Consider the following 14,763-nt stretch of genomic DNA (forward strand, 5'->3'; position numbering starts at 1 on the left):
ATCTGCCTGTCCCTTTCTGTATCTGCCTGTCCCTTTCTGTGTGTGCCTGTCCCTTTCTGTATCTGCCTGTCCCTTTCTGTATCTGCCTGTCCCTTTCTGTGTCTGCCTGTCCCTTTCTGTATCTGCCTGTCCCTTTCTGTATCTGCCTGTCCCTTTCTGTGTCTGCCTGTCCCTTTCTGTATCTGCCTGTCCCTTTCTGTGTCTGCCTGTCCCTTTCTGTATCTGCCTGTCCCTTTCTCTGTCTGCCTGTCCCTTTCTTTATCTGCCTGTTCCCTTTCTGTATCTGCCTGTTCCCTTTCTGTATCTGCCTGTCCTTTCTGTATCTGCCTGTCCCTTTCTGTAATCTGCCTGTCCCCCTTTCTGTATCTGCCTGTCCCTTCTGTATCTGCCTGTCCCCTTTCTGTAATCTGCCTGTCCCTTTCTTTATCTACCTAGTCCCTTTCTTTATCTGCCTGTTCCTTTCTGTATCTGCCTGTCCTTTCTGTATCTGCCTGTCCCTTTCTGTATCTGCCTGTTCTCTTTCTGTATCTGCCTGTCCCTTTCTCTGTCTGCCTGTCCCTTTCTTTATCTGCCTGTTCCTTTCTGTATCTGCCTGTCCCTTTCTGTATCTGCCTGTCCCTTTCTGTATCTACACTGTCCTTTCTCTGTCTGCCTGTCCCTTTCTGCATCTGCCTGTCCCTTTCTGCATCTGCCTGTTCCTTTCTGTATCTACCTGTCCCTTTCTTTATCTGCCTGTTCCTTTCTGTATCTGCCTGTTCCTTTCTGTATCTGCCTGTCCCTTTCTGTATCTGCCTGTCCCTTTCTGTATCTGCCTGTCCCTTTCTGTATCTGCCTGTCCCTTTCGGTTGTATCTGCGCCCTGTCCCTTTCTGTATCTGCCTGTCCCTTTCTGTATCTACCTGTCCTTTGTTTCTGTATCTGCCTGTCCCTTTCTGTATCTGCCTGTTCCTTTCTGTATCTACCTGGTCCCTTTCTTTATCTGCCTGTTCCTTTCTGTATCTGCCTGTTCCTTTCTGTATCTGCCTGTCCCTTTCTGTATCTGCCTGTCCCTTTCTGTATCTGCCTGTGTCGCCTTTCTGTATCTGCCTGTCCCTTTCTGTATCTGCCTGTCCCTTTCTGTATCTGCCTGTCGCCCTTTCTGTATCTGCCTGTCCCTTTCTGTGATCTGCCTGCCCTTTCTTTATCTACCTGTCCCTTTCTTTATCTGCCTGTTCCTTTCTGTATCTGCCTGGATACCTTTCTGTATCTGCCTGTCCCTTTCTGTATCTGCCTGTCCCTCTTCTCTGTCTGCCTGTCCCTTTGTCTGGTTTTATCAGTGCCTGTCCCTTTCTCTGTCCTGCCTGTCCCTTTCTGTATCTGCCTGTCCTGTTCTGTATCTGCCTGTCCCTTTCTGTATCTGCCTGTCCCTTTCTTTATCTACCTGTCCCTTTCTTTATCTGCCTGTTCCTTTCTGTATCTGCCTGTCCCTTTCTGTATCTGCCTGTTTGTCAGCATTCTGTATCTGCCTGTCCCTTTCTGTATCTGCCTGTCCCTTTCTCTGTCTGCCTGTCCCTTGTGCGGCTTTATCTGCCTGTCCCTTTCTCTGTCTGCCTGTCCCTTTCTGTATCTGCCTGTCCCTTTCTGTATCTGCCTGTCCCTTTCTGTATCTGCCTGTCCCTTTCTTTATCTACCTGTCCCTTTCTTTATCTGCCTGTTCCTTTCTGTATCTGCCTGTCCCTTTCTGTATCTGCCTGTTCCTTTCTGTATCTGCCTGTCCCTTTCTGTGTCTGCCTGTCCCTTTCTCTGTCTGCCTGTCCCTTTCTTTATCTGCCTGTCCCTTTCTGTATCTGCCTGTCCCTTTCTGTGTCTGCCTGTCCCTTTCTGTGTCTGCCTGTCCCTTTCTGTGTCTGCCTGTCCCTTTCTGTATCTGCCTGTCCCTTTCTGTGTCTGCCTGTCCCTTTCTGTGTCTGCCTGTTCCTTTCTGTATCTACCTGTCCCCGTTTTTCTTTATCTGCCTGTCCCCTTTCTGTATCTGCCTGTCCCTTTCTGTATCTGCCTGTTCCTTTCTGTATCTGCCTGTCCCTTTCTTTATCTGCCTGTCCCTTTCTGTATCTGCCTGTCCCTTTCTGTATCTGCCTGTTCCTTTCTGTATCTGCCTGTCCCTTTCTCTGTCTGCCTGTCCCTTTCTTTATCTGCCTGTTCCTTTCTGTATCTGCCTGTCCCTTTCTGTATCTGCCTGTCCCTTTCTGTGTCTGCCTGTCCCTTTCTGTGTCTGCCTGTTCCTTTCTGTATCTACCTGTCCCTTTCTTTATCTGCCTGTCCCTTTCTGTATCTGCCTGTCCCTTTCTGTATCTGCCTGTTCCTTTCTGTATCTGCCTGTCCCTTTCTTTATCTGCCTGTCCCTTTCTGTATCTGCCTGTCCCTTTCTGTATCTGCCTGTTCCTTTCTGTATCTGCCTGTCCCTTCTCTGTCTGCCTGTCCCTTTCTTTATCTGCCTGTTCCCTTTCTGTATCTGCCTGTCCCCTTTCTGTATCTGCCTGTCCCTTATCCTGTCCTTCTGTATCTGCCTGTCCTTCTGTATCTGCCTGTCCCTTTCTGTATCTGCCTGTCCCTTTCTGTATCTTTTGTGTCTGCCTGTCCCTTTCTGTATCTGCCTGTCCCTTTCTGTATTGCCTGTCCCTTTCTGTGTCTGCTGTCCCTTTCTTATCTGCCTGTCCTTTCTGTGTCTGCCTGTCCCTTTCTGTATCTGCCTGTCCCTTTCTCTGTCTGCCTGTCCCTTTCTTTATCTGCCTGTTCCTTTCTGTATCTGCCTGTTCCTTTCTGTATCTGCCTGTTCCTTTCTTTATCTGCCTGTTCCTTTCTGTATCTGCCTGTTCCTTTCTGTATCTGCCTGTCCCTTTCTGTATCTGCCTGTCCTTTCTGTATCTGCCCTGTCCCTTTCTGTGTCTGCCTGTCCCTTTCTGTGTCTGCCTGTTCCTTTCTGTATCTCCTGTCCCTTTCTTTATCTGCCTGTCCCCTTTCTGTATCTGCCTGTCCCTTTCTGTAATCTGCCTGTTCCTTTCTGTATCTGCCTGTCCCTTTCTTTATCTGCCTGTCCCTTTCTGTATCTGCCTGTCCCTTTCTGTATCTGCCTGTTTCCTTTCTGTATCTGCCTGTCCCTTTCTCTGTCTGCCTGTCCCTTTCTTTATCTGCCTGTTCCTTTCTGTATCTGCCTGTCCCTTTCTGTATCTGCCTGTCCCTTTCTGTATCTGCCTGTCCCTTTCTGTATCTGCCTGTCCCTTTCTGTATCTGCCTGTCCCTTTCTGTGTCTGCCTGTCCCTTTCTGTATCTGCCTGTCCCTTTCTGTATCTGCCTGTCCCTTTCTGTGTCTGCCTGTCCCTTTCTGTATCTGCCTGTCCCTTTCTGTGTCTGCCTGTCCCTTTCTGTATCTGCCTGTCCCTTTCTCTGTCTGCCTGTTCCTTTCTTTATCTGCCTGTTCCTTTCTGTATCTGCCTGTTCCTTTCTGTATCTGCCTGTTCCTTTCTTTATCTGCCTGTTCCTTTCTGTATCTGCCTGTTCCTTTCTGTATCTGCCTGTCCCTTTCTGTATCTGCCTGCCCCTTTCTTTATCTGCCTGTTCCTTTCTGTATCTGCCTGTTCCTTTCTGTATCTGCCTGTCCCTTTCTGTATCTGCCTGCCCCTTTCTGTATCTGCCTGTTCCATTCTGTATCTGCCTGTCCCTTTCTGTATCTGCCTGTCCCTTTCTGTATCTGCCTGTCCCTTTCTTTATCTACCTGTTCCTTTCTGTATCTGCCTGTTCCTTTCTGTATCTGCCTGTCCCTTTCTGTATCTGCCTGCCCCTTTCTGTATCTGCCTGTTCCATTCTGTATCTGCCTGTCCCTTTCTGTATCTGCCTGTTCCTTTCTGTATCTGCCTGTCCCTTTCTGTATCTGCCTGTCCCTTTCTGTATCTGCCTGTTCCTTTCTGTATCTGCCTGTCCCTTTCTCTGTCTGCCTGTCCCTTTCTTTATCTGCCTGTTCCTTTCTGTATCTGCCTGTCCCTTTCTGTATCTGCCTGTCCCTTTCTGTATCTACCTGTCCCTTTCTTCTGTCTGCCTGTCCCTTTCTGCATCTGCCCTGTCCCTTTCTGTATCTGCCTGTCCCTTTCTGTATCTGCCTGTCCCTTTCTGTGTCTGCCTGTCCTTTCTGTGTGTGCCTGTCCCTTTCTGTATCTGCCTGTCCCTTTCTGTGTCTGCCTGTCCCTTTCTGTATCTGCCTGTCCCTTTCTGTATCTGCCTGTCCCTTTCTCTGTCTGCCTGTCCCTTTCTGTGTCTGCCTGTCCCTTTCTGTGTCTGCCTGTCCCTTTCTGTATCTGCCTGTCCCTTTCTGTATCTGCCTGTCCCTTTCTGTATCTGCCTGTCCCTTTCTGTATCTGCCTGTCCCTTTCTTTATCTGCCTGTCCCTTTCTGTATCTGCCTGTCCCTTTCTGTATCTGCCTGTCCCTTTCCTGTATCTGCCTGTCCCTTTCTGTGTGTGCCTGTCTCTTTCTGTATCTGCCTGTCCCTTTCTGTATCTGCCTGTCCCTTTCTGTGTCTGCCTGTCCCTTTCTGTGTCTGCCTGTTCCTTTCTGTATCTGCCTGTTCCTTTCTGTATCTACCTGTCCCTTTCTTTATCTGCCTGTTCCTTTCTGTATCTGCCTGTCCCTTTCTGTATCTGCCTGTCCCTTTCTGTATCTGCCTGTCCCTTTCTGTATCTGCCTGTCCCTTTCTGTATCTGCCTGTCCCTTTCTGTATCTGCCTGTCCCTTTCTGTATCTGCCTGTCCCTTTCTGTATCTGCCTGTCCCTTTCTGTATCTGCCTGTCCCTTTCTGTGTCTGCCTGTCCCTTTCTGTGTCTGCCTGTCCCTTTCTGTATCTGCCTGTCCCTTTCTGTGTCTGCCTGTCCCTTTCTGTATCTGCCTGTTCCTTTCTGTATCTGCCTGTCCCTTTCTCTGTCTGCCTGTCCCTTTCTTTATCTGCCTGTCCCTTTCTGTATCTGCCTGTCCCTTTCTGTGTCTGCCTGTCCCTTTCTGTATCTGCCTGTCCCTTCTGTGTCTGCCTGTCCTTTCTGTATCTGCCTGTCCCTTTCTGTGTCTGCCTGTCCCTTTCTGTGTCTGCCTGTTCCTTTCTGTATCTACCTGTCCCTTTCTTTATCTGCCTGTCCCTTTCTGTATCTGCCTGTCCCTTTCTGTATCTGCCTGTTCCTTTCTGTATCTGCCTGTCCCTTTCTTTATCTGCCTGTCCCTTTCTGTATCTGCCTGTCCCTTTCTGTATCTGCCTGTTCCTTTCTGTATCTGCCTGTCCCTTTCTCTGTCTGCCTGTCCCTTTCTTTATCTGCCTGTTCCTTTCTGTATCTGCCTGTCCCTTTCTGTATCTGCCTGTCCCTTTCTGTGTCTGCCTGTCCCTTTCTGTATCTGCCTGTCCCTTTCTGTATCTGCCTGTCCCTTTCTGTGTCTGCCTGTCCCTTTCTGTATCTGCCTGTCCCTTTCTGTATCTGCCTGTCCCTTTCTGTGTCTGCCTGTCCCTTTCTGTATCTGCCTGTCCCTTTCTGTGTCTGCCTGTCCCTTTCTGTATCTGCCTGTCCCTTTCTCTGTCTGCCTGTCCCTTTCTTTATCTGCCTGTTCCTTTCTGTATCTGCCTGTTCCTTTCTGTATCTACCTGTCCCTTTCTTTATCTGCCTGTTCCTTTCTGTATCTGCCTGTTCCTTTCTGTATCTGCCTGTCCCTTTCTGTATCTGCCTGTCCCTTTCTGTATCTGCCTGTCCCTTTCTGTATCTGCCTGTCCCTTTCTGTATCTGCCTGTCCCTTTCTGTATCTGCCTGTCCCTTTCTGTATCTGCCTGTCCCTTTCTGTATCTGCCTGTCCCTTTCTTTATCTACCTGTCCCTTTCTTTATCTGCCTGTTCCTTTCTGTATCTGCCTGTCCCTTTCTGTATCTGCCTGTCCCTTTCTGTATCTGCCTGTCCTTTCTGTATCTGCCTGTCCCTTTCTTTATCTACCTGTCCCTTTCTGTATCTGCCTGTCCCTTTCTGTATCTGCCTGTCCCTTTCTTTATCTACCTGTCCCTTTCTTTATCTGCCTGTTCCTTTCTGTATCTGCCTGTCCCTTTCTGTATCTGCCTGTCCCTTTCTTTATCTACCTGTCCCTTTCTTTATCTGCCTGTCCCTTTCTTTATCTACCTGTCCCTTTCTTTATCTGCCTGTTCCTTTCTGTATCTGCCTGTCCCTTTCTGTATCTGCCTGTCCCTTTCTGTATCTGCCTGTCCCTTTCTGTATCTGCCTGTCCCTTTCTGTATCTGCCTGTCCCTTTCTTTATCTACCTGTCCCTTTCTTTATCTGCCTGTTCCTTTCTGTATCTGCCTGTCCCTTTCTGTATCTGCCTGTCCCTTTCTGTATCTGCCTGTCCCTTTCTGTATCTGCCTGTCCCTTTCTTTATCTACCTGTCCCTTTCTGTATCTGCCTGTCCCTTTCTGTATCTGCCTGTCCCTTTCTTTATCTACCTGTCCCTTTCTTTATCTGCCTGTTCCTTTCTGTATCTGCCTGTCCCTTTCTGTATCTACCTGTCCCTTTCTGTATCTGCCTGTCCCTTTCTGTATCTGCCTGTCCCTTTCTTTATCTACCTGTCCCTTTCTTATCTGCCTGTTCCTTCTGTATCTGCCTGTCCTTTCTTATCTACCTGTCCCTTTCTTTATCTGCCTGTTCCTTTCTGTATCTGCCTGTCCCTTTCTGTATCTGCCTGTCCCTTTCTGTATCTGCCTGTTCCTTTCTGTATCTGCCTGTCCCTTTCTCTGTCTGCCTGTCCCTTTCTTTATCTGCCTGTTCCTTTCTGTATCTGCCTGTCCCTTTCTGTATCTGCCTGTCCCTTTCTGTATCTGCCTGTCCCTTTCTGTATCTGCCTGTCCCTTTCTTTATCTACCTGTCCCTTTCTGTATCTGCCTGTCCCTTTCTGTATCTGCCTGTTCCTTTCTGTATCTGCCTGTCCCTTTCTCTGTCTGCCTGTCCCTTTCTTTATCTGCCTGTTCCTTTCTGTATCTGCCTGTCCCTTTCTGTATCTGCCTGTCCCTTTCTGTATCTACCTGTCCCTTTCTCTGTCTGCCTGTCCCTTTCTGCATCTGCCTGTCCCTTTCTGTATCTGCCTGTCCCTTTCTGTATCTGCCTGTCCCTTTCTGTGTCTGCCTGTCCCTTTCTGTGTGTGCCTGTCCCTTTCTGTATCTGCCTGTCCCTTTCTGTGTCTGCCTGTCCCTTTCTGTATCTGCCTGTCCCTTTCTGTATCTGCCTGTCCCTTTCTCTGTCTGCCTGTCCCTTTCTGTGTCTGCCTGTCCCTTTCTGTATCTGCCTGTCCCTTTCTGTATCTGCCTGTCCCTTTCTGTATCTGCCTGTCCCTTTCTGTATCTGCCTGTCCCTTTCTCTGTCTGCCTGTCCCTTTCTGTATCTGCCTGTCCCTTTCTGTGTCTGCCTGTCCCTTTCTGTATCTGCCTGTCCCTTTCTGTATCTGCCTGTCCCTTTCTCTGTCTGCCTGTCCCTTTCTGTGTCTGCCTGTCCCTTTCTGTGTCTGCCTGTCCCTTTCTGTATCTGCCTGTCCCTTTCTGTATCTGCCTGTCCCTTTCTCTGTCTGCCTGTCCCTTTCTTCTGCCTGTCCCTTGTCTGCCTGTCCCTTCTGTATCTGCCTGTCCCTTTCTGTGTCTGCCTGTCCCTTCGTTCTGCCTGTCCCTTTCTGTATCTGCCTGTCCCTTTCTGTGTCTGCCTGTCCCTTTCTGTATCTGCCTGTCCCTTTCTGTATCTACCTGTCCCTTTCTGTATCTGCCTGTCCCTTTCTGTATCTACCTGTCCCTTTCTGTATCTACCTGTCCCTTTCTGTGTCTGCCTGTCCCTCTCTGTGTCTGCCTGTCCCTTTCTGTATCTGCCTGTCCCTCTCTGTGTCTGCCTGTCCCTTTCTGTATCTGCCTGTCCCTTTCTGTATCTGCCTGTCCCTTTCTGTGTCTGCCTGTCCCTTTCTGTATCTACCTGTCCCTTTCTGTATCTGCCTGTCCCTTTCTGCGTCTGCCTGTCCCTTTCTGCGTCTGCCTGTCCCTTTCTGTATCTGCCTGTCCCTTTCTGTGTCTGCCTGTCCCTTTCTGTATCTACCTGTCCCTCTCTGTGTCTGCCTGTCCCTTTCTGTGTCTGCCTGTCCCTTTCTGCGTCTGCCTGTCCCTTTCTGCATCTGTCTGTCCCTTTCTCTGTCTGCCTGTCCCTTTCTGTTAAATACGATAAAGACAATTAGGATAAAAGTGTAGGAAATCTGTGGGAATCAGTAGCCCTGCCATCCTTTGCCCTCTGCTGCCATCCTGTGGTCTTTGCCTGAACTGCAGGCTCTGCAACAGTGCCATAAAGGGTAACTGTACCCAAATACTGTACCAAGGGGCATCATTGCAGCCTGGAAGCTGGTGTTGAACTAACTAGCGCTGTATTGGCTGGGGCACATATATGAAAATGTGGGTTGTTCAGATTTGGGTTAACGTTTAGTACGATGTAGGGATATTTGCAATTGGTCTTCATTTTTTAGATCATTTTTTTTTTTAGGTATTTCGTTTTCAGTTCAGCAGCTCTCCAGTTTGGAGTTTCAGCAGTTATTTGGTTGCTAGGGTTCAAGTTACCATAGCAACCAGGCAGTGGTTTGGATGAGAGGCTGGTATATGAATAGGGGAGGGGCTGAATAGAAAGATAAGGAATAAAAAGTAACAATAACAATAAAACTGGAGCCTCACAGAGCAATAGGGTTTGGCTGCCGGGGTCAGTGACCCCCATTTGAAAGCTGCAAAGAGTCGGAAGAAGGAGGGAAACAATCCAAAAACCATTACAAATAAAGACCAATTGAAAAGTTGCTTAGAATAGGCCATTCTACAACATACTAAAGGTCAACTATCCCTTTAATACATAAAAACTCACCCAGTGACCAATGAGAATGTTTTATTGTGCAATATTGCTTTAAGAATACAACCCTGATGTTGCTGGACTACAGCTCCCAGCATGCCTCACCCTTCATTATATGTTACATTACTCTGGGATTTGTAGCCCGGCAACAGCTGAGTGACGTTGGGTTGAGACGCGCCGTGCAGCAGGGTTTACTTCCCCTTTAAAATGACAAAAAGAGAAATATTCGAGTTTTGCTAAATCTCTAACCCGGTGCATCTCCCTTCTTCCCGCAGACGTAGATGAATGTTCTTTCGAAAGGACCTGCGACCACATCTGCATCAACTACCCCGGGAGCTACGAGTGCCTGTGCCACAAGGGTTACACTCTATACGGCATGACCCACTGCGGAGGTTTGTACGCCGCTTTTTCTTTCATAGTAACATAGTAAGTTGGGTTGAAAAAAGACACACGTCCATCACGTTCAACCATAATGCCTATATATAACCTGCGTAACTACTTTCTCCCTGCGTATTTATGTAGCATTGAGGGGGTTAGTATACCATGGAATGGCCTATTCTAAACGACTTTTCAATTGGTCTTCATTATTTAATAATTATAGTTCTGGGATGGGATATGCGGCTTTTATTTATAGAGCTCATTCATTTCCATTTATTTCCCCCTTAAATGGGTGGTTAACTGTAAGTAGGTTATAGAATGGCCAATTCTAGGCAACGTTTCAATTGGTCTTCATTATTTATATGTTATAGTTTTTGAATTATTTCCCTTCTTCTTCTGACTCTTTGCAGCTTTCAAATGGGGGTCACTGACCCCGGCAGCCAAACCCTATTGCTCTGTGAGGCTCCAGTTTTATTGTTATTGTTACTTTTTATTCCTTATCCTTCTATTCAGCCCCTCCCCTATTCATATTCCTGTCTCTCATTCAAACCACTCCCTGGTTGCTAAGGTAACTTGGGCCCTAGCAACCAAAAACCTATTGCTCTGTGAGGCTCCAGTTTTATTGTTATTGTTACTTTTTATTCCTTATCTTTCTATTCAGCCCCTCCCCTATTCAAATACCTGTCTCTCATTCAAACCACTCCCTGGTTACTAAGGTAATTTGGACCCTAGCAACCAGATAGCTGCTGAACGAAAAGTGAAATAACTAAAAAACGGCAAATAATAAAAAATGAAGACCAATTGCAAAAGAATATGAATATGTCGTACTAAAAGTGAACTCCCAAGATGAACTTCCCCTTTAAGCCTGCAGGGGTTTGTTGCTGTGGCTCATGGGTAAAATCCTCTTCCCTTAGACATCAACGAATGCAGCATCAATAACGGCAGCTGTGACTACGGGTGTGTAAATACCCCGGGCAGCTACGAGTGCGTCTGCCCCCCGGGGAAGCGATTGCACTGGAACAAGAAAGACTGTATTGGTAAGTAAGTCACACCCCCGGCTCCCCCCCCCCCGACTCACTGCTACAGTAGGGCTCCCCGTCCCCCCAACTCACTGCTACAGTAGGGCCCCCCGTCCCCCCGACTCACTGCTACAGTAGGGCCCCCCGTCCCCCCGACTCACTGCTACAGTAGGGCCCCCCGTCCCCCCGACTCACTGCTACAGTAGGGCCCCCGTCCACCCGACTCACTGCTACAGTAGGGCCCCCGTCCGTCCCCGACTCACTGCTACAGTAGCCCCCCGTCCCCCCGACTCACTGCTACAGTAGGGCCCCCCGACTCACTGCTACAGTAGGGCCCCCGTCCCCCCGACTCACTGCTACAGTAGGGCCCCCCGACTCACTGCTACAGTAGGGCCCCCCCGTCCCCCGACTCACTGCTACAGTAGGGCCCCCCGTCCCCCCGACTCACTGCTACAGTAGGGCCCCCCGTCCCCACTCACTGCTACAGTAGGGCCCCCGTCCCCCCGACTCACTGCTACAGTAGGGCCCCCGTCCCCCGACTCACTGCTACAGTAGGGCCCCCCGACTCACTGCTACAGTAGGGCCCCCGTCCCCCCGACTCACTGCTACAGTAGGGCCCCCCGGTCCCCCGACTCACTGCTACAGTAGGGCCCCCGTCCCCCCGACTCACTGCTACAGTAGGGCCCCGTCCCCCCGACTCACTGCTACAGTAGGGCCCCCGTCCCCCGACTCACTGCTACAGTAGGGCCCCCCGTCCCCCCGACTCACTGCTACAGTAGGGCCCCCCGTCCCCCGACTCACTGCTACAGTAGGGCCCCCGTGACTCACTGCTACAGTAGGGCCCCCCGTCCCCCCGACTCACTGCTACAGTAGGGCCCCCCGTCCCCCCGACTCACTGCTACAGTAGGGCCCCCCGTCCCCCCGACTCACTGCTACAGTAGGGCCCCCCGTCCCCCCGACTCACTGCTACAGTAGGGCCCCCCGTCCCCCCAACTCACTGCTATAATAACCCTCTTGAGGATACAGTGAGGTTTGTGCGAGTGTGAGTGTGAGTGAATACGAGCTCTATTACATTCTATGTGGATCTTGTCTTTGCCTTCTTCTGTTTTTTAGAGATGGTGAAATGCCTCCCTAACAGCAAGCCGCCCCCCAGAGCTCAGCTGATCTGCAGCAAGGCCGGGGGCATCGATAGCTGCTTCCTCTCCTGCCCCTCCAACACTCTCTTTGTGCCAGGTCTGTAACCCCAACGTTTCCCTACATTGTAGCGACCAATCAGCTCTCTGTTTTACTGGCCCCCCCTTTTCCCAGTTTTATATATATAAGCAGTTTCTACACTGCTAATAAAATAGATTTGAAGCAACATCGCCACCTGCTGCTTATTTAGCGTAATTGTACACCAGTGTTAAAAAAAAAGGAAAGAATAGAAAGTTACTGGGGGTCATTTATAAACATTGGGCAAATTTGCACCTGGGCAGTAACCCATAGCAACCAACCACCAATCAGATTTACTTAGCCAGCTTTATGCAGAACTAACATCTGCTAATGGGATAATTAGATAACGAACAGGGGCTAATTATGTGCTCTGGGTTCAGATTCCGAAAGCAGTTACACGCTGAGCTGCGGGGTTCCGGTCCAGCAGGGCAAGTCTGTCCAGAAGCGAAATGCGACCGTTCCGTCGTCCTGTGGAGGTAAGAGACTTCAGCCTGTACCGAGGGAGATTTACCCTTTAAAGCAACCTATGAACTGGGCCCCTGACTATAATAGCTACGTGTATTTCATATACTAATTATCATCATTTACTGGTTATAAATAGCTGCAAATCTGCTATAGAGAAACTAGAGGGGCATTTCTGCCTTCAGTTCCCCCCAAACCTGTTCTACTGGAAACAATATGAAGCAAAGCGCCATCTAGTGGGCATAACCCTCATTTACCTGGTCTTTTACTATTGTATCTGAAGGAAATAAAGTACAACAGTTATAAAAACAAAATCGCAGTAAATGCCTATGTATGGATTATTTCCCCTTTAAACGGGTATCTCTGGGTATTTGTTACAGATTCCCTGGGCCCGCCCATAACGCAGAAAGCACGATTTAAAATAAAAGATGCCAAGTGCCATTTGAGGCCCAGAAGTAAAGAAAAGATCAGAGAGTCTGGGCGGCAGTCACCGACAGGTAAGTCGTTTAGGACGGAATTGGTATTAATATATAAAACAAATAAATAATGAAGGCCAATTGAAAAGTTAACGTAAAGGTGAACCTAACATCCTTGTTGGCTCCTTGTTCTTTGTTCCAACCCTGTCGTCTCTCTCTCGCCCAATCAGATAACTGCCACGTCACCTTTGTCAACCTCAAGTGCGACTCCTCGAAAAAGAAACGCCGCGGGCGCAATTCCCCCGCCAAAGAAGTCTCGCACATCACTGCGGAATTTGAGCTGGAGATCAAGAGGGAGGAGGTGACAGGTGGGACCAGGTTGTCTGTTTGTAACTGCCTGTAACTGAGCTATTATATACATTATAGTATATTAACTATCAGCTGGCAGTTACATTATATACATTATATTACATTAACTATCAACTGGCAGTTACATTATATACATTATATTACATTATACATTATATTATATTAACTATCAGCTGGCAGTTACATTATATACATTATATTATATTATACATTATATTATATTAACTATCAGCTGGCAGTTACATTATATACATTATATTATATTACAGTTATATTGCATTATGTACTGTACATTATATTACATATTACATTATACATTAAAAAAAAAAAAAAAAGACCAACCCAACCTGGCTTTAAAATATTCTAAAAGTACATTTTGCCCCTTCCCTGCACTCAGTGAATGGCCCATAAGACCCCAGTAACCTGATAGAGATTTATTTTGTGGGCAGATTCCTGTAACTCGGACTGTGTGCGGAGGAGAATGGAGCAGAAGCTGCAGACGGCCATCAAAACCCTGAGAAAGTCCATCAACAAGCAGCAGTTTTATATCCAGTTCTCTGGGGCGGAATATGAAGTGGCCCAGAAACCAGCCAAGGTCTCCGAAGTGCAGGAACCGTGCAGCGCCGGGCAGATTCTGCTGGATGGGAAATGCGGTACGGGCACTTCCTGGTATCCACGGGTAGTAAGTGGGGTGGCACCGGGGGGGTAAAGGGACAAGGATGTAAGTGCAACATCTTCATTGGCTTTTCCATTTCCAGTTTTCTGTCCGGCTGGTACATTTTACAATGGAGAACACAATCAGTGCATCCCCTGCTCCCCGGGCACATACCAGGATACCCGCGGGCAGCTAACGTGTGAACCTTGCCCGAGCAATGATGGATCTGGTATCGGTGGCGCTCGAAACGTGTCGGAGTGTGGAGGTGAGTTCAGCTGCTCAAACTGGAATCTCAGCCATAAAGCAGGGCAGGACTGCTGCTTACAATGGGGGGATCAGATAGGATCTGTGCCACTGTGACAGAATGCTCTGTTATACAGATAGCTAGAATCTCAGCCATAAAGCAGGGCAGGACTGCTGCTTACAATGGGGGGATCAGATAGGATCTGTGCCACTGTGACAGAATGCTCTGTTATACAGATAGCTAGAATCTCAGCCATAAAGCAGGGCAGGACTGCTGCTTACAATGGGGGGATCAGATAGGATCTGTGCCACTGTGACAGAATGCTCTGTTATACAGATAGCTAGAATCTCAGCCATAAAGCAGGGCAGGACTGCTGCTTACAATGGGGGGGGGATCAGATAGGATCTGTGCCACTGTGACAGAATGCTCTGTTATACAGATAGCTAGAATCTCAGCCATAAAGCAGGGCAGGACTGCTGCTTACAATGGGGGGATCAGATAGGATCTGTGCCACTGTGACAGAATGCTCTGTTATACAGATAGCTAGAATCTCAGCCATAAAGCAGGGCAGGACTGCTGCTTACAATGGGGGGGATCAGATAGGATCTGTGCCACTGTGACAGAATGCTCTGTTATACAGATAGCTAGAATCTCAGCCATAAAGCAGGGCAGGACTGCTGCTTACAATGGGGGGATCAGATAGGATCTGTGCCACTGTGACAGAATGCTCTGTTATACAGATAGCTAGAATCTCAGCCATAAAGCAGGGCAGGACTGCTGCTTACAATGGGGGGGATCAGATAGGATCTGTGCCACTGTGACAGAATGCTCTGTTATACAGATAGCTAGAATCTCAGCCATAAAGCAGGGCAGGACTGCTGCTTACAATGGGGGGATCAGATAGGATCTGTGCCACTGTGACAGAATGCTCTGTTATACAGATAGCTAGAATCTCAGCCATAAAGCAGGGCAGGACTGCTGCTTACAATGGGGGGAGGGATCAGATAGGATCTGTGCCACTGTGACAGAATGCTCTGTTATACAGATAGCTAGAATCTCAGCCATAAAGCAGGGCAGGACTGCTGCTTACAATGGGGGGATCAGATAGG

At 48.6% G+C, this 14,763-nt stretch overlaps 1 protein-coding gene across 6 annotated transcripts in view; it reads left to right on the top strand.

Moving 5' to 3' along the window:
• scube1 (signal peptide, CUB domain, EGF-like 1) overlaps positions 1-14,763 on the top strand; it is a 147,579-nt gene that overhangs the window by 126,653 nt on the left and 6,163 nt on the right. For all 6 annotated transcript variants that reach the window (XM_031898495.1, XM_031898496.1, XM_031898498.1 and 3 more), the window contains 8 exons: positions 9,175-9,291; positions 10,192-10,314; positions 11,410-11,529; positions 11,889-11,984; positions 12,351-12,467; positions 12,617-12,754; positions 13,205-13,408; positions 13,514-13,675. In XM_031898495.1, the coding sequence (XP_031754355.1) occupies positions 9,175-9,291; positions 10,192-10,314; positions 11,410-11,529; positions 11,889-11,984; positions 12,351-12,467; positions 12,617-12,754; positions 13,205-13,408; positions 13,514-13,675 (1,077 nt within the window). The remainder of the gene's footprint in view (positions 1-9,174; positions 9,292-10,191; positions 10,315-11,409; positions 11,530-11,888; positions 11,985-12,350; positions 12,468-12,616; positions 12,755-13,204; positions 13,409-13,513; positions 13,676-14,763) is intronic.

The sequence above is a fragment of the Xenopus tropicalis genome, chromosome 3 (genome assembly GCF_000004195.4).
Source record: "Xenopus tropicalis strain Nigerian chromosome 3, UCB_Xtro_10.0, whole genome shotgun sequence".
In the NCBI taxonomy this organism is placed as follows: domain Eukaryota; kingdom Metazoa; phylum Chordata; class Amphibia; order Anura; family Pipidae; genus Xenopus; species Xenopus tropicalis.